The following is a 23,543-nucleotide window of genomic DNA, read 5'->3' as shown; positions in this document are numbered from 1 at the left end:
TAACTAAAACACCTTTAGTGTTCAAAAATATGAAAAGATTTTCAATCACTTTACCAACCAAAGCAAAAATCAGAACAAGTCATCAATTATTTCTGTAAAAATTGGCAAGAATTCAAGTGACAGAAAAATCTATTTTGAGGAAATGGGTATACCAATGCAGTGTTTCTTGACCTTTTCCAAACCATGGCCCTTTTCTGACCTTTTTCCCTTTTTGTGTCCTTTGCTCCCCATTCTACAAGTTGACCTTTTAATCTTGTGCTATGGCCTCTGCTTTTATGTAATTCTCAGCTATAACCCCCTTGTGAAATGTTGGTGTCTCCTAGGGAGTGAGAAACATTGCTCTAATGTATTTTTGGTTAAAATATAAACTGGGTTAGCTTTTGTGAAGAATTATATTGAAGCAACTACCCAACATTAAAAAGTGCATATCTATTAATCAGAAAATTCTCTTTTAGGAAATTTTTTCTAGTAAAATGATTCACATATATGAGAATGTATATGAATATATAATGTCATATTTTATAATATTTGTTGAAAGCATATATACAGCAATCTGGAGATATATAGAGATTTAATATATTATATTGGTCATATAGGAACAAAAGTTTATTCATATGGAGATGATTTTTAAAATGAAGATGACACGCTCATGAAAGTACTGACAATTAAAAAATGGTTTTCATTTAAATACAATGAGTTGAAAAAAGCATGTATTTTGCTGTTTAAAAATGTCATCAATTAGGATGCAGAGTGGGAATCCTTTTTTATAACAGGATTGTGATTGCGTGTACACATATGTAAGCACATATACACACATATAAACTGCATTTCTGTACTAAAAAGGTCTAGATCAATGCTACTAATCTTACTAGTCATTCACTACATTTGACAACAGAAATGAGTTCAGCATTTGGATGGGTGGAAGGTAACAAACTTGCATGCTGATAATCCATTTGATCTTTGGTATCACATTGTCCCAAGAGCACTGACGGTGATGACCCCAGGTGATCCCAGAGTTGGGAGTAGCCTTGAGTACAAGTGATTTTTAAATTCTATTCAAGGCTTGTGAAAATAATTCAGTATCTTAGTTTGTTGATTTAATAATTGAGGGTTGATACTCATGTGTTTATATACCCATAAACACACACACACCCCACTAAGAAGTTTTCTTTCCTGCACACACACACACACACACTCACACACACACACACACACCCCACTAAGAAGTTTTCTTTCCTGCAGGGACAGCAGAATCACACATCTTATTTTAGAGAACAGAATCTTGTTAGAAGGTTCTAGGTGTTATTTCCAGCTTTAAGATTTCAAGATTAAGAAATCTTAGACAAGTTAATATTTCAGTGATTATGATTCACTGTCCATAAAAAGAAAGTAAACAAGGAGATTTTATAGACTTTTTATAATGATTAGTGAAGAAAGGCACAGGAAACATTTACTATATTGCTGGACAAAGAAAACATTTTTATGCAATGTGCATGTTCAGACATGAAATCAAGTGATTTGTGGAAAATCATTTGTCTTATGAAGCAGAGTATCTTTAATGTTAGCAGAACTTTTTCTCTTTAAAAGGTCCCCAATTTTGTGGTTCCACAATTAATTGTCATGCAAAAATAATTCTGAAAAAACTAGAGTTTCATAGCAGCCTATTCATTATAATGGAGAGTGAATGTGGACTTGGAAGTCAAGACTGTATTCCTAAAATTTGCTCTGAATCTCACTAAGTTTTGTTGCTTGGAGAAAGACACATGTAATCTCTCGGTGTAATACTCCCAGCATATATTACTATTTTGATTATTATTCTGAGAGTAAATAACTTAAGTCAATATATCCATAAAAAAATCATAGCTGATAAATAGCAGAAATGTGCAATAGCAGCTCTAATTATGTGAACTCTGGGGAGACCTTTTCTTTCATTCTTATCCCAACACCAAAAAGAGTGGTTCTACTGCCCAGTTAGTGAAGTGACATTTTTAGGAGATTGCATGCCTTATTCATAGGACTCCAATTTAGGTTAGCCCAACTAAAAACTCCTTTTCTCTGTTCTCACTATTCTCTTTGCTCCTTCACTTGGAACAAGTCACTAATAGATTACAGGTAATCTATTCTGAGATAATATGATTATTTTGGGGGGGAGGGTATAATTTAGTGGCTATGAAGGTTTTTATTTTTATTTTCAAAAATATTTATTTATTGATTAATTGATTGGTTGTTGGGCCACACCCAGCAGTGCTCAGGGATTACTCCTGGCTCTGCATTCAGAAATTGCCCCCAAGCAGTCTGGGGGACCATATGGGTGCCAGAATCGAACCGGGTTCCTCCCAGGTTGACTGCATGCAAGCAAATGCAATATTGCTGTGCTATCTCTCTAGCTCCTATGAAGGCTTTTAAATAAGTTTTAGGAAATAATCTCTGGGAACTGGAAATACAAAAAAATAATGCTGCTTCTTTGGGAACTGTCACTCTTTAGAATTTTACTTAGCAACCAGCACCAGGTTTGCCAGTACTCAGGAGAAGAGTATTCAAGAGTAACATTCAATCTAGCTTAATATGCAGGTGAATAATTAGATCATCATATTTATTTAGAGAGCAGATCTGGAAGTTGGGAAGTACTGGACATTTAGAGAAAGATAGAGAAACAGGAGGTGTCCAATATCCTTCTCTTCTCTCCATTTATATCTATTTAATATACATTTACCAAAAAATTTCTGTTGAAAAAAATTGCAGAAGAAAGTCTCTGTCTTGAAGAAACTTCCTTTAATGATGGTTGATTCAATTCTCTTTTGATATCCTTACTGACATACAGGTTTAATGTGTGTGCTTGTGTGCTCATGTTTAATTGCATGTGTAGTTATTTCAGTTATTTTCAGTAATTCATATTTCACTTATTTCCAAAAGTAGTAATTCAACCTTCCTGATTAAGATGGCCATCTCAAATTCCTCCCATAAAAGGAACATGTCAACAGTAACTCCACCAACTTAATTTTAACTTAGTATTTGTTATAGAATTGGACATTGCAGAATTTATCAAGTGTTAGCAATGTAAAACTGACTTTGGAAGTAATTTTCTACAATTAAACGTCTAAGAGTAATTAAAATTTTTACAAGCTGGAGTGACAATATAGCTGGTAAAGTGCTTGCTTTACATTCATCTGACCTGGGATTGATACTGGATACCACAAATGGTTCCCCAAGTTTGCCAGGAGAGATTCCTGAGTACAGACCTCGAAGTAAGCCCAGAGCACTGCTTAAAATATTTTCAAAAATTGATTTTTGGGCAGTTTTAATAATCAAACCTAAAACTTTATAATCATTATTATGACTGATATCCAAAATAATTTCTGATTTGGCTGCTGATAGCATCTGGAAACATGATGAACATGCATTGGCTCATACCTCTTGTTAACATGTCACAGTGTTCTCTCACTGTTTGAAACCTTTACAATGGTGATTCACCATCAATTTGAATCTTTGTCTTCCTGGGATTTCAAGGGGAAAGTTGCGACCCATTCTTATGTTCTAAGTAAAACAATTCTAGACTTAATACTCTTATTATTTCACAACCTTACACATGTATATGACTAAATTTCCCTCGAATGGGGAGTATGTTATTGTTTGTACAATCTGCCTTTAAAATATAACCTTTAACACTATAATGCCTCAGAAATGAGATCAGCTATGGCTTAGAATTCTTCTTGGAAAGTACCATTGCATAATAAAGAAGAAAACAACTGGTGATAGATAAAAAAGTTAAAATTGTACCTGACACCTCATTTTCATTTAAATATGGATGCCCTGAGATTTCTGCAGTTAGAAAAATCCTTTGGCCATTTGGAAAGGCAAGGCATTTACAAGGGGTTTTGTTCTGGAAAGTCTATTGTTGGCTAGAAAGCTTTTGTTTCCTGATGCAGTCAATTTGAACTGAGCTGACAGGCTTACTGCTCTTTATCAAGAAAAGAAAATACCCCCATTGTCTGGGGCTCACTGGCCTACTTCTTTGGGACCTGTAGGCAAGGCACACTTTAATTCATGATGAGAAAGAGAATTTCTGAACCACAGGAACCAGGGCCAACAGAGAGGGCTCCCACTTCCCCACTGTTAAGGCATTGATACCAAATGGCCTAAACTGGGGATGCAGCTTCACAGAGTTTCACTAATAAATTCTAATGACTAGATCAAGGGTTACAGACATTTTTTCTGTAGGTGACCAGAAACTACAGAGGATGAACCTAGATTCAAGAGTTGAAAGTATGAAAACCCAAGAAACTAGGGTTGATCGGCATAAAATGTGAATACATTTCACAAAGAGGCCTCTAGGTGTTACCACTGATTTCCAAAAGGTAATCAATGCAAATTTGTGAAAGTATCATTATGCAGATTAGAAAACTGTGCCACACTCATCTGGCACTATCCAACACCTTCTTGCAGGATAACCTTCCACATTAGGACAGCTAAAAAAGTCAGTGCTACAAAATTATCCTTCACTTTTACTCCCTCTCCTTTGCCTGAAACTTGGCAAGTACATAGAAATGTAAAATTTACATTGCTGCCAGGAGGATGGAACCCAATGACAAAGAGAATATATCAGAATTTTGGGGGTGGGGGTAAATATGTTGATCCTGGGACTGCTGTTCCATCTCATGCTGATTGCTGTTGGCTATCTTATTACGCAAGAGCAAACTCATGATTGAGGTGTGCTGCAGTCCATGGCAGATAAATTCTGTGTGTCCTGTGCTGAGCACAAATGTATAGCATAAATAACAGGTTTCTTGGGAAAACAAGGATTTGGGGCAACCCCTGAAAATCTTCAAAACCTAACTAGAACAGTAAGAAATATTCAAGAGGGAATTTGGGCAGCCAGCTGGATGTGGCTAGAGGCCCTTGGTGGTTATTAAAAAGTGGACAAAAATGTTGACCAGAAATGTTGGCTTGCAGGATCTGAGACAAGAAGTGATGGCAGAGCCAGCATGTAAGATGAAATGTGATCTGTCATTAGCTGCAGGCCCAGAAAGGCCGAGTATGTACCTCTCTGAGGAGGCAGCCCCTGGGGTCAGTCTCATTTCAAATTTCATTAAAGGAGAACTGCAAGGGCGCCTGCCTGTGCAGCAGCTAGGCTGATGGCTTTTTCAATTTCTTCCCTTCTTGCCAATTGAGTTCCTCTTTCCTAGGAAAGACTGTGAACAAACACAGTTCCACATTGTTTTTCACATCATTTGCCTATTTACCAGCAGTATCCGAGTGAGCTGGGCTGGAGTCAAGTCCCTATTCTTTGGGCGCTCTAGGCATTTAGTCCAAACTGATCTCAATAGTTAGGACTTAATGTTCCTAGCTCTCCCGAACCATTTTCTACATAAGGCCCTTGTTGATATTTCTAAAATATCAGCCTGGCTTCCTCATGCTCCAGCATTAAACTTAGCATGGCCCCACATCCCTGCAGCTGGCATCCTGGCCTCTTCTCTCTTGATTCCATAATTTAACCTGTATATCTCACTATAAATAAATTCTCGACTCCCTCTATTTGGCTCCTCTCTCTTGGGCTGTCACTGGTGTTCTTGCCTGTGTACTTTACTTCCCCCTACCAGGAATGCCTCTCCCCAGTTGGCCTATCCAAAATAAGATTTATCTTCTAAACTCTACTCAAGCACCACTTCTAGGAACACTTCATCAATACCTTTCTCTGAATAAACCAATACACTTCATACCTTATATTGCTCACAGTGCCTTGATTAAATGGCATTCATACTTGTCTGGCACATTGTGGGTGACGAATAAACACTTGCTGAATTAAACTTGGCCTCTTCTAGAGCAGTCCAGAAGGAGAAAGGTTGTGAAAATGTTGTTCTAGGAATTCCCATGGCATTCTAACAACATGGAGTGAATGAGGCATTTAAAAGAGGTTATCCATTAGTACCATAACAAGATGTACAAATATAAGCTCTCAGGCAACAAATCCAGGCAAAATTCTGAAGCTTGCCTGGGCAAGAGAGCTGTCCTAAAAAGAAATAAAAGACCAAAGAATAAGCTTATATGATTGTAAAAAGCTTTCCTATGTTTGTGTCTAAAATAAAAGACTAAAGTGTATTAAGAGGTTGCCTAGGAAATGCCACCCAGGCTACCATAAGTGTTATCAACTTTCAAATAAATGTTAGAAAGAAATGACACCTTATCAAAATTACTAATAATGAGGAGGGTGGGAAAGCTACAGGTACACTGTTGATGGGTGTGGTATTGGAATTAAGCCATTATTTATAGTACTATTAGTCAATGTTATTAAAAACCTAGAAAATTACTAATAGTAATAGCATGAAACAATAAACTGGACACAAAATAAATATAATTGAGCTCTGGCACTGAATTATTCATTAAGTGAGAGAATCTGAACATGAAGTGTTGGTTTTTAAAAGCATTTCTCTTATGAAAAACCCCTTAATAAATACATGCATTGAATATACATGGTCTAATTTTCTATCAATTGGTATGGCATGGACAAAACTCAATGAACCTCATTTTCTTTTTTTTTTTTTTAAGATCAAAGCACCCTCTAAGTTCTAATGCATTAGCTCTATGTAATGCCACAGTATCTACATACAAGTATATTTTCTGATATAAAAGTATAAATATGTATTTATTTTGCTGTATCTTGACTTAGAATGTAAATTAAGAATGTGGCTTGGAAATGTGAACCTCTTATTAAAGATGCCTGTGTACTTTGCCAAGGTATAAATGCTTAGGCATTTTATATTTTTTATGTCTCTATTTCCTTTTCTAAAAATATAGTGATGACATTTTTTTCTCCGACCTCTACGTACTGCAGGGAGTACTGAGAGGACAGAGGTGAGGATGCTCATTAAAGTCATGGACTTCTTGAAAGGAAGAACAAATATTCACTGTAGCTATCATGTTAGTAACCCTGGAACTGCTTGAAGCTTTAAAAATCCTGTTTTATTAGGGGATGAAAGACCTAGTTATCAAGATGCTATACAATATTTTTCAGGACACTAGCTCAAGGAAAGCATAAAGGCATGACCAATTACTAACTCATTTAGAAGGTCTCTGTTTTTTCCCTCTTAACAATATTATCACCCACTTGAAATATATTAGACATATTAGATCCTTTTATCTAAATAAGCAGTTGATAAGAAATGTAATTCCAGAAAAGCACCTTCAAACAAGTGCCTAGAAAATGAAGTAAAGGCTCATCTAGATCCCATCTCTTTTTTCCTAGAGCATCCTACTTCCTAATACTGGATAATCCGCTTGCAAACTCACCAGAGCAACTACTTCCTTAAAAAAATTCATGATATCACAGTTTGTATAGAGACATCCCAATCTCTTTCAAAAAGTCATGTCATATGTATTTAAGGACTCAGTTACAGTTTCTCATTGGCCAACAAAAACTTAACTATTATAAAGAAAAAATTAAAAAAATTCAAATAGATAACACATTTCTTATTCACATTAAAACAGTCTTTTGTCAAATAGGGTACTCCAGTTTCAGAATATTCTTACTCCAGTATTTCTTTGTTGAATGAAAAGTACCAACAATTTTTCTGTAAATATTTACTAATACCTACTTTGTATCAATTACTCTGCTTCAAACATTATTTTCACTATCAAAGAGATAGTAAAGGAAATGGAGGAAGTATATGAAAGATAATTAAATTGATTAACTCATATTGTGCCAGGTGCTTTTCTTGCTGAATACTATTAACAATTGGGAAGAAAAAGTAAGAAATGACTTTTTTCATCTAATGAACATGAAACATAAGCTCAATAATTTATCCACAGTCACATAGTTGAGTAGACTATTATTTGCATTTAAATTGGTATAATTCTAAAATATCTTTTAAAATTTCTTTAGAAAGCAGAAAAAAGAAATCACCCATTATCCTACCACTATGATTTTAAAACTCTTAAGTGTTTTGGAAAATTTCGTTATAATTTTTTCTTACTATAAGTTAATTTTTGAATTTTTAAAATGTATTTTCCAGTTGTAATAAAAGCCTATTATATCCATATTTTTATTGGAATTATAGTGCCATTGAATGTGAAATGCTCCATTATTCTATAAAAGTAATACAGAAAGATTACTGCCAATTAGATGATGCCACTGACTGGAACATATTCAAATTTCAGCAATATTTAAATGAGATGATAAAAATCAGATGTCTTGGACCAATTAACATATTCTACTTGCTACAAAGTCCATATTTATGTCACTGCCTTCCTGAAGGTGAGGTGCAGCTTCTCAGCCAAAGGATATGGATCTCCTTTCTATTAGGTAAGCTGGTCATCTGAATTACAATGCTACACTCATGAAGAGAGTTGCTGAGTCTTTCCCAGACTTTGCATGTTTTTCATAGTAAGCACAAAATGTATTTTGCTTGGACTAATATACACTTAAGTCTTCGGAAGAAATTTATTAAGAAAGAAGGTAGGGGCTGGCGAGGTGGCGCTACAGGCAAGGTGTCTGCCTCGCAAGCACTAGCCAAGGAAAGGACCGCCAAAATAGAAGTACAGGGAACATAACTCAAGCCAGGGGCGATTTCTGAGCGCTTAGCCAGGAGTAACCCCTAAGCATCAAACAGGTATGGCCCGAAAAACCAAAAAAAAAAGGAAGAAGTAAAATAAGCTTATAAAGGGGCAGAAGTCTGAGGTTTGTGAGGGTGACTGTAGGTTATTTCTATTGCTATGTTCATGTAAGAGAAGATGAATAAAATTTTAAGCCTATTCCAACTGGTCCTTGAACTTTCAAGATTGTTTCCTTCTTAAAGTTTGTCAATCTTTACATATTGCTTATTCTTTGGCTGTTTAGGATCCTATCTTGATATTCTTATCTAAGTGTAACTTCATAATATAACTTGATTCTGACATCTTGGGAAATTAGTCACACTTAATTTAAATACTGCTTATCTATGTGACACTATCTATATATCTCTAGTAATAATTACTTTGGAGTGAACCTAGCAAAGAGCAGAGGAGAATTCTGTTAAGAAGTTGAAAATGTTCTATCTAAATAAAGATATTCCTTCTGCATGTACTGATCTCATTGACCCCCAGAAAAAAATGTTGTATATAATTTGGCTATACGTGACGGCATTTCAACTATCTATGATATTCTCTAAGATATACTATTGTGTCAAAAAAAAATGTAGGATAGGGGCCGAAGGAGTTATGGCATTTACCTTGCATGTGGCTGACTCAGGATGGACCCAGGTCCCGGCATCCCAAGCCCGCCAGTAATGATTTTGAGTGTAGAGCCAGAAATAACTCCTGAGTGCCACTGGGTGTGGCCCCAAAAAACAAAAATAAGAGTAGTTTAACTCTATTTCCAATTGAATTACTTTTATTTCTCGTCAAATATTGCTATGGCAATAGTATTATGAATAACAGTGGTGAGAATGAACATCTTATCTTATGCTTGATCTTTCTATTCTTTTGCTATTGAGAATGTTAACTGGTTTGTTGTAAAAAGCCTTAGCCACACTGAGTTATGTTTCCTGTACTTCGATTTTGTGAAGCATTTTCTCTAGTTCTTTCAGTTGTTAGGTTGTTACTTGAGTTTTTCTTGTTTTCTCATGTTAGCCTGTATTGTTGCTAGCCTCACTCTTGTCCATATATTCTGATAACTCATATTTTCATCATTAGTTTTTAGGAGCATTTTTTTTATCACTTCTATAATTTCATTGTGTTTTTCGCAGATTTCACTTTCTGGTTAACTTTTACCTTCAGAGAACTGTAACTGGTAAAGATACTTGACTTGATTTTAATCGTAATGACTTTATTGACACTTATTATTATACTGGAATACGTGTTATAGTCTCAAAATATATTCCATATCCACTGAAGAATATTCATTTGGATTTTTGTGGGTGGCAAACTATGTAAATGACTCTTGGGCTGAACTTCTCCAAACTCCTTCATTTTTTATTTTTTTGGGTCACACCAGCAACGATAAGGGCTTATAACTGGCTTTGAGCATAAGAATCATCCCTGGTGCCTTTGGAAGACCATATGTGGTGCCAAGGACGAAGCTCAGGTCTCATGTGTGCAAGGCAAACACTCTATCTGTATATATCACTGTGGCTCCTCTTTCAACCTCTTTTAAACCCCTTTTAAGGATGTTTTTGGTTTGTTATGCCCACTGGTATCAAAATATTTGACTACTATTGGGTTGGTATAGATACTTCTTGTCAGGGCTGTTTATTTGTCATCATTTTATACATTTTGATATCCCTTCATTTGGTAAAAAAACAAAAACCTGCTAACATGTATTAAATCTTCTTCTTCTTTTTTTTTTTTTTTTTTTTGGTTTTTCGGACCACACCCATTTGATGCTTAGGGGTTACTCCTGGCTAAGCGCTTAGAAATTGCCCCTGGCTTGGGGGACCATATGGGACACGGGGGATCGAACTGTGGTCCTTCCTTGGCTAGCACTTGCAAGGCAGACACCTTACCTCTAGCGCCACCTCACTGGCCCCGTATTAAATCTTCTTAATAAAAGAACACTTTAATCACTATTTGAAGATGACAAAATACACAGGAAGTCCTAAAAAGTCAATCAAAATCTATTAAAAATAATCAACTAACATAATAAAGGGACAAGCTACAAAATTATTCTACAAAATGCTGGTTGTATATATCCATGTGTATACAGTAAAATAAAGTAAGGCAGTTTTAAAAATTCAATTTACAGATCCATCTAATTAAAAATACTTAGAAATATCCTTAACTATGAAAAAGAAAGATTTATACTTGATAAAAACTTGAAAAATTTATACTTGATAAAACAGTATTAAAGATATATAAGAATATATATGGAAATAAAAAGTATCCCATGTTCATAGATTGAATTTATACTAAAATGACAATCCTGACCAAAGCATTATACAAATACAAGGTAATTGATATCGAAGTCCATATTATATTTTCTTCCTTTTTTTGCTTTTCTTGAGTCCTCCCAAACTGTGTTATGGGGACATTGGAGTTACTGATACTTGATTATCTGGACTAAATTATTCAATTCTAAAGCCCAGTGATGTGACAATAATCGGGCTTAGTAGAGCAGAGGCATAACCAAGGTCACCCCAATAGCATATGGAACAATAAGGATCACATGCAGAAGTTATCAGGGCCTTCAATGATATATCCAAGACATATAAAGAATACAAACAGCAACAACAAAAAACAAAACTCCAAAGTTGAATAAATAGTTCTTCAAGTCAAATATAGATAAGACCCACAAGTACATGAAAAAGCATTCAATATCACTGATTATGAGTAAAATGAAAATCAAAAGAAAAATAAACGAGTGTTCACTAGAGAATGTTTACTACAGCTTTAATTATAATAGACAATTCAGTGAAAATTCAGTGCCTAATAGCATATAAGTGGATATAAAGAGATGTGGTTTTTATACTTAATGAACTACCAATGAGCTACCCAAAGGATGATTACTTGTCTTGTGTAAGACTGATTGGAACGATGTTGTCATACACCTATAAAAATCACTTTTTATTTTTTCCTTAACCTTTTCTGAGTTAGTTAGCACACCCTTATGTCAGCCCTGACCCTCAGGCAATTTATATTAAACTCTGGCTAATAAAAGTGCAGGGAAAGCAACAGAGAGCTAGAAGTTTGGATGGCTCAGTAAGATCCAAGAGACTGCTCAACTACCCCTGGCCAAAATATACTTTCTCCTGTGATTCCGCCTGGTTTCTTCTATTCGAGAGTCAGCATGAACATGAACATGAACATGATGTGTACTGAGAAATGCAGGCAGCTGAAAGCAAACTGCAGGTGGCAGCCATTTACTTCAGGGAAACCATCCAACCAGTGAGCCCCAGATTTTTCCCACAGGAGAAGTCATACTAAGTAAAACAAGACAAAAGAAGAATGACAAATACAGATGATCACCATCATATGTGGTATATAAAGAAGCATAGCAAAGGAATTGGTAATTTCCAGTAAATACAAACTTTTGTTAAGCTTAACAAAATGAAGGTTATCAAGAGTGAGGAATGAAAATGGGTCACTGAACTGTGGTGAAGAGATATTGCAACATCGGTGGTGATTCTTCTGTTGTACCATTAAACATAAACAGTTGCTATAATCTAAATCAATATTACCTCAATAAAAATGGAATCAATTTACAAAAATACTAAGCCAGGCTTATCTCTTTGTATATTCTGAATTAAATACAAAATCTGAGTTTTCACACCTCTGTGATTTCTGTTGCTTTCCATAATTCTTTGTCTGCTCACACACCTATCAAGTATCCAGGTGTCTTTACAACATGTACAAATTTTAAGATCTCTAAGATAAATAAAACGAGATCCTAAAATTATGACCTCAAGAATAAGTTTAAATATTAATGGCATTAGAGTGAATACAACTACTGTCAGAAATATAATGATGACAGGAAATCATAGATTAGAGCCAGGGGAGATATAAATCTCCCTGTTAAGAGAGTAAGGTAAGGGATCAGAAAAGGCTTTGGAGAACAAGTATCATTTCATCTGCATTTTGAAGGACCATAAATCTGAGCATATTGGGATGGGAATAAACATTTATGAGAGGAAACACATGGGTGAGCAAAAGAACTCCCTCTCACAAGACTGTTGATAACTTTGGAAACCCTCTTATTAGAATGCTTTAAGTACTTGGTCAGTGAATGCTGAAGAGTGTCCGTAAGTCATATACCTAAGTCAAATGTAGGAAGATATTTGAAAATACAATGACTTCATGTCAACAAAATGTGGCTCTGTCTGTCTGTTTGTATGTCTGTCTGGCTATCTATCTATCTATCTATCTATCTATCTATCTATCTATCTATCTATCTAGTTGTTTTGTGTGTGTGTGTGTGTGTGTGTGTGTGTGTGTGTGTGTGTTACCCAATGATGCTCAAGGGCTACTTCTGCCTCCTCTTTTATGCTTAGGAGAGACCTCTGTTAGTATTCAGGGTACCATATGTAAGTTCTGGGATCCTACAGTTCCATTCAAGACAAGAGCTTCTCTCACCTTCTGTACTACCTCTTTGGCTCCCATGAAAAATGTTAGAATTTTAAAGAAAAGTTGCAAAAGTCAAAGTTTTAAGCATATAGGAATATATGACACTTAACAACTGATAACAAAGGCACCTGATTCAAAGCTACAGGATAGATTGTCAAGTAGGGGTACTCTCTGGTGAATGGTGTGGGGCTGAAATATTGTATGCATAAATTAACATTTTTAATAATATTTTAAATCATGTTAAGTGATTTTTAAGTAATTTAATTAAACTTTTAAAAATTGGGGCCAGAGAAAGAGCACAGTGGTAAGGCGTTTGCCTTGCAAGCAGAAGGATGGTGATTCAAATCCTGGTATCCCATATGGACCCCCAAGCCTGCCAGGGGCAATTTCTGAGCATAGTGCCAAGAGTAGCCCCTGAGTGCTGCCAGGTGTGACCCAAAAACCAAATAAAATTTTTTTAATTGAAATAAAAACTAAAAAGCAGTATGATGACTTTGTTTTTGTTTTGTTTAGTTTTGTTTTGTTTTAAAACTCAAGGGACTAACAGCTTCTTACCATGAACATGGATTCCATTTGGTTGAAAAGAAGAATTTGTTTCTGGCTGGTAAGACTTCAGGTGTGATCCTGAGGGTTGCTGTGTATGGGATGGCTGTGTTCTTTGCATTATTGAAGAAGAAGCTGGAACTCTCCGGGGGCTGATGTGGTGAGGAGATGGAGCAGAAGGTGCAAACCTGAGAAAACAATTATAAAAGGAAACATGAGAGAAAAGAAAGAATAGGAACAAAGACAAACTATTCAAAATCAAGATTTAATTTACTATTTTAGCTACATGAGAATATGACAGAAAAGGGCTTGAGCAGTGGTGCAGGGGTAGGGTGTTTGCCTTGCACACTGCTGACCTAGGACGGATCTGTTCAATCCCCCAGCGTCCCAATGGTCTCTCAAGCCAGGAGCGATTTCTGAGCTCATAGCCAGGAGTAACCCCTGAGCGTCCCAGGGTGTGCCCCCCCCCCCAAAAAAAAAGTGTATAACAAAAAGGCCTTTAAAAAAGCTTTATAGGGGCTGGAGAGATAGCATGGAGGTAAGGCGTTTGCCTTTCATGCAAGAGGTCATCGGTTCGAATCCCAGCGTCCCATATGGTCCCCCGTGCCTGCCAGGAGCAATTTCTGAGCATGGAGCCAGGAGTAACCCCTGAGCACTGCCGGGTGTGACCCAAAAACCACAAAAAAAAAAAAAAAAAAAAAAAAAAAAAAAAAAAAAAGCTTTATAATTTTTAACTCCCATTTTAACCACTTCCCAATTGCAACATTGATGGAATAGAACAGATCAACAAAGAGGAAATTCAGTCTGAGTTTGAATTCTTCATAGTATTACAAAAAACTATGTGTTTAGTAAGATTTAAAGCACATCCTTTTTCCATGGTGTTTTTTTCTGCAAATTTTAAAATCTATTTGCATTTTATGGAAAACTGATTCTTATGTTTTGATTAATTAACCTTAACATGTAAACATTTTGCTCTGAAAGACATGTTTGAGGTCCAAATAAGTCTTTACTATAAGATTTAAATCCTTTACTATCATCTTTAAATCCTTTTATTCTTTCTCATCTTTGCCAAGCAAAAATTATCATAAACTTCAAAGGTCAGATGTGGTTTGAAATCCAGAATACAGTGATCTCTGCAGGTTTTGTGTTTGGCAAGAAATTTTGCCCTGGGTGTGAGCAAAACACAAAGAGAGAAAATTCTTGCTTTGACATGTGCCATTACAATAAGAATAGTAGTTGCTCCTGATTGGGGACATATGGGCATTTAAATAAGGTGTTATGGTAAACTAACCCAAGATATAAAATAGAACAACTATCACTGATTTCTTAACTGTAATAAGAATTGGCTTAAAAAGAAAAAGTGAAGAAAGGTTAAGAGAGAGAAAGAAGAAGAAAAGTGTCTGCAACAGAGACAGGCTAGAACATCTGGAGAGGGAGGGAAACTAGGGACATTGGTTATAGGAAGTGTACACTGGTAAAGGGATGGGTGTTGGAACATTGTATGACTGAAAATCAACCATTAACAACTTTATACCGCTGTTTCTCATGGTGATTTAATATAAAAAAATGTAACGAATTAGCATGCTATGACTCTTATTCTCTCGAGGTGACTAATTTATAATACATGCAATTTAGTTTTACAACATTAAATTTTGACATCTGTAAACATTGTTTCATGTTCACTACCAACATTTGTTTCCATTTAAAAACTTATGGTTCATTTCTTTGATCCATTTGACTCACCCTCAAATTTCCACACCCTTTGGAAGTCTCAAATCTCTTCTCTATATCTTTGAGTTTTTGTGTTTTATTTGGGTAACTTTGCTACATAAAGTTCTACATGTATATGAAATATAAAATTTTTGTCTTATTTTTGACTTAATTCCATAAAGTATAATCCACTATCCCCTAAAAATCAGTGTGTATGCAAAATCTGTTATTGGAACACTATTTCATGTCATATACAAATGTTAATTAAAATAAACTAAACCCTTGATATTAGACTAGAATCTGTAAAATACTTTGAGGAAAATATGGGAGACTTCTCCAGGATATCAACCTCAGAGTTATCTTCAATAATTCAATTCCATTGGCAAAGGAAACAGAGGCAAAACTAAACAAATTGGAATACATATAAATTAAAAAAAAGTGAAACTCAGGTAATGCAAACATTAAATCTAAAGAAATATTCACATTAATATGCATTGCAGCAACATAAGTAATAACCAACTTAGATAAAAAACCCAAAGAATCCAAGCACCGATTCTGCCGAAGCCATATCTGTTGCATCCATCACTTATGATCACTGTTTTGGCTATGGCCCTACATCATCACTCTTCTATGATTCTCTGTAGACACCTATCTAATCAAACTCCAGGCTTGCAGGTATTTGGGCTGTTATCAACAGAGATTTTTTTTTTGAAGTGAGTGCAGGAACCTTCCCATCTTCCCTCTCTCCACCCAGCATTCTTCTACTTCCAGGAGACCTGGCATGATCCACAAAAGTCAGTGTCAGTAATAGTGCTTTGAATTCTTAGAATGTGAGGCCACACTGACAACTTCATTTGTTTGATGCTGTCATCCACACACCAATTTAGATGCCAATGTGTAACTGAGGTCTCTTAATGTTCAAAAACAAATGAAATAACAGAATGGTTTTCTAGCAAAAAGACTTTACTTCTGCCAATGTCTTAATGACCTCATTGGAGATAAAAGCATTTTCACAAATTTGCTTGTCACTGCACTTCTTTTTCATTTTTTTCTTTCTTCTCTTTCTTTTCTGTTTTTCTTTTTACTATTTTGAAAATAATTTTGCTCTCACCTGTCTGGAAACAAATGTATTACAGTCAACTATGCCAACTATGTGATGTATGTTCTTTAAATAAAGTAAATAAAATATAAAAAGAAGTTGTGGTATTTATACATGACAGAGTACTAGCATAAAATGATAAAATCTTCATTTTGCCATAAACAAACAGAACTAGAGTGTGTTACATTAAATGAAATTAAGGAGTAGAAAGATAAATACTGAAATATTTTATTTATGTGGAGTATATAAAATACAAAACAAGATAATAGAATTTCTAATAACAACAAATCCCTAAACTAAATACTGACGCTACCAAGTATCAGGGCAAGTATCAGGGCTTTCTGGAATAGGAGGTGGAAAGGATGGAAGAGACAAAAGTGACATCAAGACAGTGATGGAGGATCACTGGCACTTTGGTGGTAGTGGAGAAATAGTAACCGGTAGAGCAAAAGTATAAACATTAACAATGTTGTAACCATGAAAACTCACTCTTAATTAAAAAAATAAGGAAAATAAAAACAAAGCGTAACAATATTGACTGAGAGAGTAGAGAGTAGCAGAAAGAACTTGAAAGCACCTATCTAACTACTTACTAAGGATAGGAATATGTTATCATGGACATTTCACTGGTTAAGCCAATAATGACAGCATGAATTCTTCTAAAAGTCAATATATCTCACTTAATTGAGAAAATGGAAAATAATTTGGCATAGTCAGAACTATACAATATGTCAATAAGAACTTAACAAATTTTAGTGTAAGGGAATATTTATATGAATAAAGCAAAATACTGAAAGAGTAATACTTTTTTTTTTAGCAAACTTACATTATGCCCTAATGTTAATACAGGGTTCTCTATTACAAAGAAAAATAAAATAATCAATATGTGAAAAATGGCTTTTTAAATTAAGTACCATTCACCGTATATATGAGGTAGAAACCTATATTTATTTATTCTACAAAGGATGGGTTAATGTGTAGGTTATTTTCATAAATTTGCTCTTGTAAGTAATGTTGCAATAAAATATCAGGGTTCCTATATAGTTGTTAATTAATTTTTTTATGTTTTGTCTAAATATACATCAGTATGTTGGCTAGTTTATAAGGTATATCTACTCTTAATTTTGGAGTCACTTTGTATCGTCACTGTTTTCTATTGGACTGATACTATCAATGTACAAAAGTTTCCTTTTTTTTAGTATTTTTGCCAAAACCCACTTCTTCTGATTTAACTAAGCATTATTCACACTGACAACTCACTGTGGTTTTGATTTCTCTTTCCCTAATAATAAATGATGATAAAGATCATGTGTCTACTGGTCATCTGTATGTCTTCTCTAGCAAAAAGAAACATATATATGTATATAGATATGTAGATATCGATATATATAGATATAGATATAGATCCTGAATCGGTTATTTAAATAGGTTACTTATTTTTCATTGTTGACTTGTGTGAGTTCTTAATATACTCTGGTTATTAGCCCCTTGTAAAATGTATAATTAGAAAATATTTTCTTCCACTCAGTAGAATGCTTTTCATGCTATGTGATGTGCAAGACAGTGTACATATGTCTATATGTGTGTGTATGTGTGTGTGAAAGAGAGAGAAAGGAGGGAAGGCAGGCAGGCAGGAAGGTAGGTAGGAAGGAAAGTAGGTAGGAAAAGAAAAAAAGAATGACAGACAGCTGGAGAGATAGCGCAGCAGTAGGGCTCTTGCCTTACATGCAGCTGATCCAGGACAGACCTCGATTCAATACCCCTGTGTCCCATATAGTCTCCCAAGCCAGGAGCGATTTCTGAGTGCATGGACAGAAATAACCCCTGAGCATCACAGGGTGTGGCCCAAATATAAAAAAGGCAGACAGATAGAAAGGAAAAGAAAGGAAGGAAGGAAGGAAGGAAGGAAGGAAGGAAGGAAGGAAGGAAGGAAGGAAGGAAGGAAGGAAGGAAGGAAGGAAGGAAGGAAGGAAGGAAGGAAGGAAGAAAGCTTTATTGAGGGTGAGAAGAGGAGAAAGAAAATAAGACTCAGGAGAGTGAGGCCAGAGCAGTGGCGCAAGCAGTAGGGCGTTTGCCTTGCACGCTCTAACCTAGGAGAACTACGGTTTGATCCCCCAAGCCAAGGTTCATATGGTCCCCCAAGCCAAGCGCAATTTCTGAGAGCATAGTCAGGAGTAACACCTGAGCATCACTGAGTGTGGCCCCCGCCCCCTAAAGAAAAACAAACAACCATAAAAAAGAAGACTCAGGAGAGAAGTCAAGGTTAGTGCTATGTAGCAGAGAAATCATGCATACTAGCACTACCATTAGCCCTATTTGGTCAACTCCAGAATAGTGTACCCCACCTTTTCATTTTAATGATGAGATACATGTGATAACTTCTTTTTTTATGATTTTATTTGTGACCTCTTAGGGTTCATTTTTTTTTCACTAAAATCTGACAATTCTATTTACCTGTTCAAAATTTATCTGTTTAAAGAGCCAGTGTTGTTTTCATTGGTACCTTCCATTGTGATTTCATATTCTTTTTCTTGAAATATTTAGAAAAAAAATTTTGTTAGACCAATTTAGTGAAGGTAAATTATAGGAAAATGTTTGTCTCAGTGAAATGATGCATTACAAAAACTAGGTTCTCAAATAATGTCAACTTTATTGCATTATAATATTGAATAGAAAAAACCTGAGCAGATCTAGAATAAAGCAAAATTATTTGAGGACCACTTCAGATGAATGTTGTTTAATCACAAAGTATTTGTGATTTCATCCTCCTAGACTTCTCATTGTAATTGATACATAATTCCTACAACTGAGGTCAATGAAGATGGTATGATTTCAAAATTCTTAAATTTATTAATACTTCTTTTATACTTAAGTTACATATTAGAGAATGGTTTATTATACACTTTGAAAGATGGTATATGTTAGGAGTTTTTGTTTGTTTGTTTGTTTGTTGTTTATTTTTTGGGCCACACCCGGTGATGCTCAGGGGTTACTCCTGGCTATGCGCTCAGAAATCGCTCCTGATTTGGGGGACCATATGAGATGTCAGGGGATTGAACCTCATCTGTCCTAGACTAGTGTGGGCAAGGCAGACACCTTACCATTTGTGCCACTGCTCTGGCCCCCATCTGTTAGTTTTGTATGTAACAGAATATATATTAAGATATTTGGTAGCTTGTCAATTAAGGTCAATGTTTCTTAATTGATCTATGCCTAGATAATCTATGCACTGATGTAAATAGGGCATAAAATTTCTTATTGTGAGTGAATTTTTCTCTTGCAATTTTGTTAATGTTTACTTTCTATATATTGGTAGTTCTATCCTGGGTGCAATTATTATGTATTTTATTTTGATTAACAACTTGTTAAAATTTATAAATCCTATATTTATTTTTATTATAATCTTTGTTTTATAGTCTATTTTGTCTGATATTATCATTGTGCTTGCTTTATTTTTTTGCTTGCATAGACCAGTTTTTCTCAGGCTTTGACTTTCTCTCAATATGTGTACCCTTTCATCTTGTAGCCATGTTATACTTAAGTCCACTCAGTCAATTTGATTGAACAATTTAATTCACTAATAAGTAAGTTTACTATGTATCTGTTGCCATTTTGTTATTTTTTTTTAAATTAAATTACCATAAGATACAGTATTGTAAAGTTGTTGACAGCTTAGTTTTGGTCAAAAGTTCCAATTCCCATCACTTCACCATTGTTCATTTCCTGCCTCTACTGATAGAAACCTCTCTCTCTCTCTCTCTCTCTCTCTCTCTCTCTCTCTCTCTCTCTCTCTCTCTCTCTCTGTCTCTGTCTCTCTCTCTGTCTCTCTTTCTCCTCTCTCTCTCTCCTTTTGTTTTGGGGCTAAACCTGGCATTGCTCAGGGGTTATTACTGGCTGTGCTTAGAAATTGCTCCTGGCAGGCTTAGGGACCATATGGGATGCTGGGGATCAAACCAGTGTCCATTGTGGGTCAGCTGCATGCAAGGCAAATGCTCTACTGCTGTGCTCTCACTCTGGTCCCAAACTTTTCTTTTTATTTTCCTTTTAGGCATCATTTTTTGGAATGCTGTTAACAAAGTAGCAATTTTCATATCACTTTACTTCCTTTCAGTTCCCTATTCTTGTCCATAGTGATCATTTCCAACTATTAACTGTAATAGTGGTTCCTTTACTTCATTCCTGATCCATAATTTCTATGGTGTATGGGTATTATTCTCATACTATGGTGATTTTTTAAATATTCCATAGATGTGTGTGATAATTCTATGTCTGTCCCTCTCCCTCTGATTCATTTCATGTAGCATCATACTTTCCATGTTTATCCATATATAAGCAAATATTATGACTTTATTTTCCCAAACATCTCTGGTACTCAAATGTGTAGATATACCACTGTTTCTTTATACACTCGTATTCTCAGGTATTTGGGCTGTTTTCAAATTTTGCCTGTCATGAATAGAGATGTAATGAACATGAGAGCGTAGATGACTTCTTGCATTGTATTTCTGGTGTTCTTAGTGTATATACCCAGGAGGGGTATTCTGAGTTGAATGGAATCTCAATTACTAGCTTTTTGAAAAATGTGCATATTGTTTTCCAAAAAGGATGGCCAGTTCATATTCCCGCCAGCAGTTAATGAGTGTCCTTTCTTCCCATATCCGCAACAGCACTCATTGGTTGTTCCTATTCTCAATATGTACCAGTTTCTGTGGTGTGAGATTAAACTGTTTTCATTTTCACCTCCCTATAGGAACATTTTTTCATGTGTCTTTTGGCCATCTGTATAGAACAGTGTATGATCTTTCTACCTGCAAGTAAGGTTTTGAGCTCTTTTAAGGATCTGTATTTAAATCTATTTAATGTTTTGTTTTTGATGTCCCATATTCCCCCTCTATTTTTTATATCCTTTGGCTGATTATTGTGGTTTTCATTTTTACTGTCACTTGTGTTTCTTAACTTTCATACTAAGTAAATTTCATACTAAGTAAATGCGCTTTATTCTCAACCTTGGTTGTAATTTTATCTTGTCAATGAGATTTTTTAATTTCCTGTTATTTCTTACAATGTATTCATGATATTTATTTAAAAGTTCTTTTAATATTTCATCACATTTCACTTGTGATGAACTTCTTTACATTTGTTGATTTGAAAGTTATTTTTCGTTCATTTTTAAGTGATAACCTTTCCAGGTATTTTTGAATTTCCCTATATTTGAGCTGTATGAATAACTCACACTATTCCCTTTAGTGCTTTTATGTTTCCTTTGAGAAGTTCACTGATAGTCCTATGGAAGTTACTTTTATTTGTAACCAGATGTTCTTCTCTTACATCTTTTAGCTTTCTATTCTTAACTTTATATTTTTCGTTTTAACTATAACAAGCTTGGTCAGTCTCTTTGGGTTCATATTTGAAATTGTTTAAATTTCTTGTATCATATGACTTTCTATTTTAGTCTCACATTAAGGGACATCACTATTTCTTAAATAAGTCTTTGTTCAATTCACAGCTCTCCTTCATGTACCAGCATAACACAACACAATGTTTCTCCCATAAATCACTTGAGCAATTGCTTTAAAAAATTATTTCTTGTCTTTTTGCAGCTCTGTTTAGTTGTTTTTCACTGTCCTATATTTTATTTATTTTTAAATTTTTATTAATTTATTTTTGCCACACCTGGTGATGCTCGGTGTTACTCCTGGCTACGTGCTCAGAAATCACTCCTGGCTTGGGGGACCATATGGGATGCCGGGGGAGTGAACCATGGTCTGTCCTAGGCTAGCACCGGCAAGGCAGACACCTTATCGCTCTACACCACTGCTCCGGCCCCAACTATGCTATATTTTAGATCTTTGATTCTATAGACTTTTTCATTCAATCTGTAGTTGAGCTTTTTTGTTGTATGATTTTAGTTCTGTGTCTGCCATTTGAAACTTTCTCATATATTCTGAATCTTTAATGTACCTTGCACTCTATAAATTTTCCCAAATTGTAAGCATACTTATAATCTCTAGTTTAAAATTTACATAATATAATTTAAGTAAATTAAAAATTAAGTAACTTGTATTTATTCATTAAATGCTCTCCCCCCAAAATTTATCCTGTTGTTTTAGTTGGTCCATATTTCTCTTCTCATCATTTTTCTGCCTATGTTTATTCATATTTGTACATGTAAATAGGTATCTTATTCTTAAGGAATTAGCCTGATTATGGAAATGAACCTTATTTATTTAGCATGCTAGTGTTTAGGTCTTTTAAGTTTATGTAAATATTTACTCAGTTTATATATATATATTTTTTGATAGATCCCAGTTTTTAATAGGGCCAAGAATTGTCTATTGTTGTGTTAGATTATTGGTGTTCAGAAACATAATCCTCCTTGATTTCATGAGCCATGTGCATGAGTAGCATTGCCTGTACTCCTGTGTGTGCTTTCCAAGTCTATCCAGATGTTACTAGCTAGAGCTCCTCCCAGAAGCTCCCCAGGGCCGATCTCCATGTTAATGATATCCCACGGCATCCTGGGTTGCTGAAGTAGGTTGGTCATCCCCATAATACAACAGGAAATTTCCCTTACCCTACTAAATAAGGGAATTCACTCTTGTTCTGAAGATGCTGTAATACGGGTTCTAAGTGTATTACATTCTAATATCATCCTAGTCACACACATAGGCATCTGTGGACCACCTGAGATTAGAACCAAGGTTGGTTGAAAGACAAATTCTCTATTTGCTGTATTATCACTCAGGCTCCAAAAATTATTATCTAATCCTGGTTGTTCTATGTGGGTACCACATATTCCATAACATGTTAATGATGTTGAGCAATAAAAAATATGGTTCTTGCACTGTTTATCTCAGAGACCCAGGGGAATAAATTAACACTCATTAAGCCTTTAACTGAATATAATTTTTGTTTCTTTTGTTAACACAGGGTGAAGTCTGAATGTTACTCGCCTAAATAGGATTATATAATATCCGGTTAATAGAATTTCAAAATACAGTATGTCAACACATAAAAACATTTACAAAATTTATAAGCTATTGTTAAAGAAAATATGCATCATCCTTACTTTTAAAAATAGTAGTAAGACCCTAAATTTCCTTACATAGGAAATATGAAAAGTAAGATAATCTTGAAAAGCCAGACAGGTTTTAAGAAAAGGAAG

The 23,543-nt window shown here is 35.0% G+C and overlaps 1 protein-coding gene across 1 annotated transcript in view; it reads right to left on the bottom strand.

Moving 5' to 3' along the window:
* Positions 1 to 23,543, bottom strand: part of GLIS3 (GLIS family zinc finger 3) — a 370,368-nt gene that overhangs the window by 13,399 nt on the left and 333,426 nt on the right. Inside the window, exon 8 of the mRNA XM_049774262.1 lies at positions 13,582 to 13,757. Coding sequence (XP_049630219.1) covers positions 13,582 to 13,757 — 176 coding nt within the window. The remainder of the gene's footprint in view (positions 1 to 13,581; positions 13,758 to 23,543) is intronic.

Source organism: Suncus etruscus, chromosome 1, assembly GCF_024139225.1.
Source record: "Suncus etruscus isolate mSunEtr1 chromosome 1, mSunEtr1.pri.cur, whole genome shotgun sequence".
NCBI classification, from domain to species: Eukaryota; Metazoa; Chordata; class Mammalia; order Eulipotyphla; family Soricidae; genus Suncus; species Suncus etruscus.
This window is presented reverse-complemented; position numbering and strand designations above follow the sequence as displayed.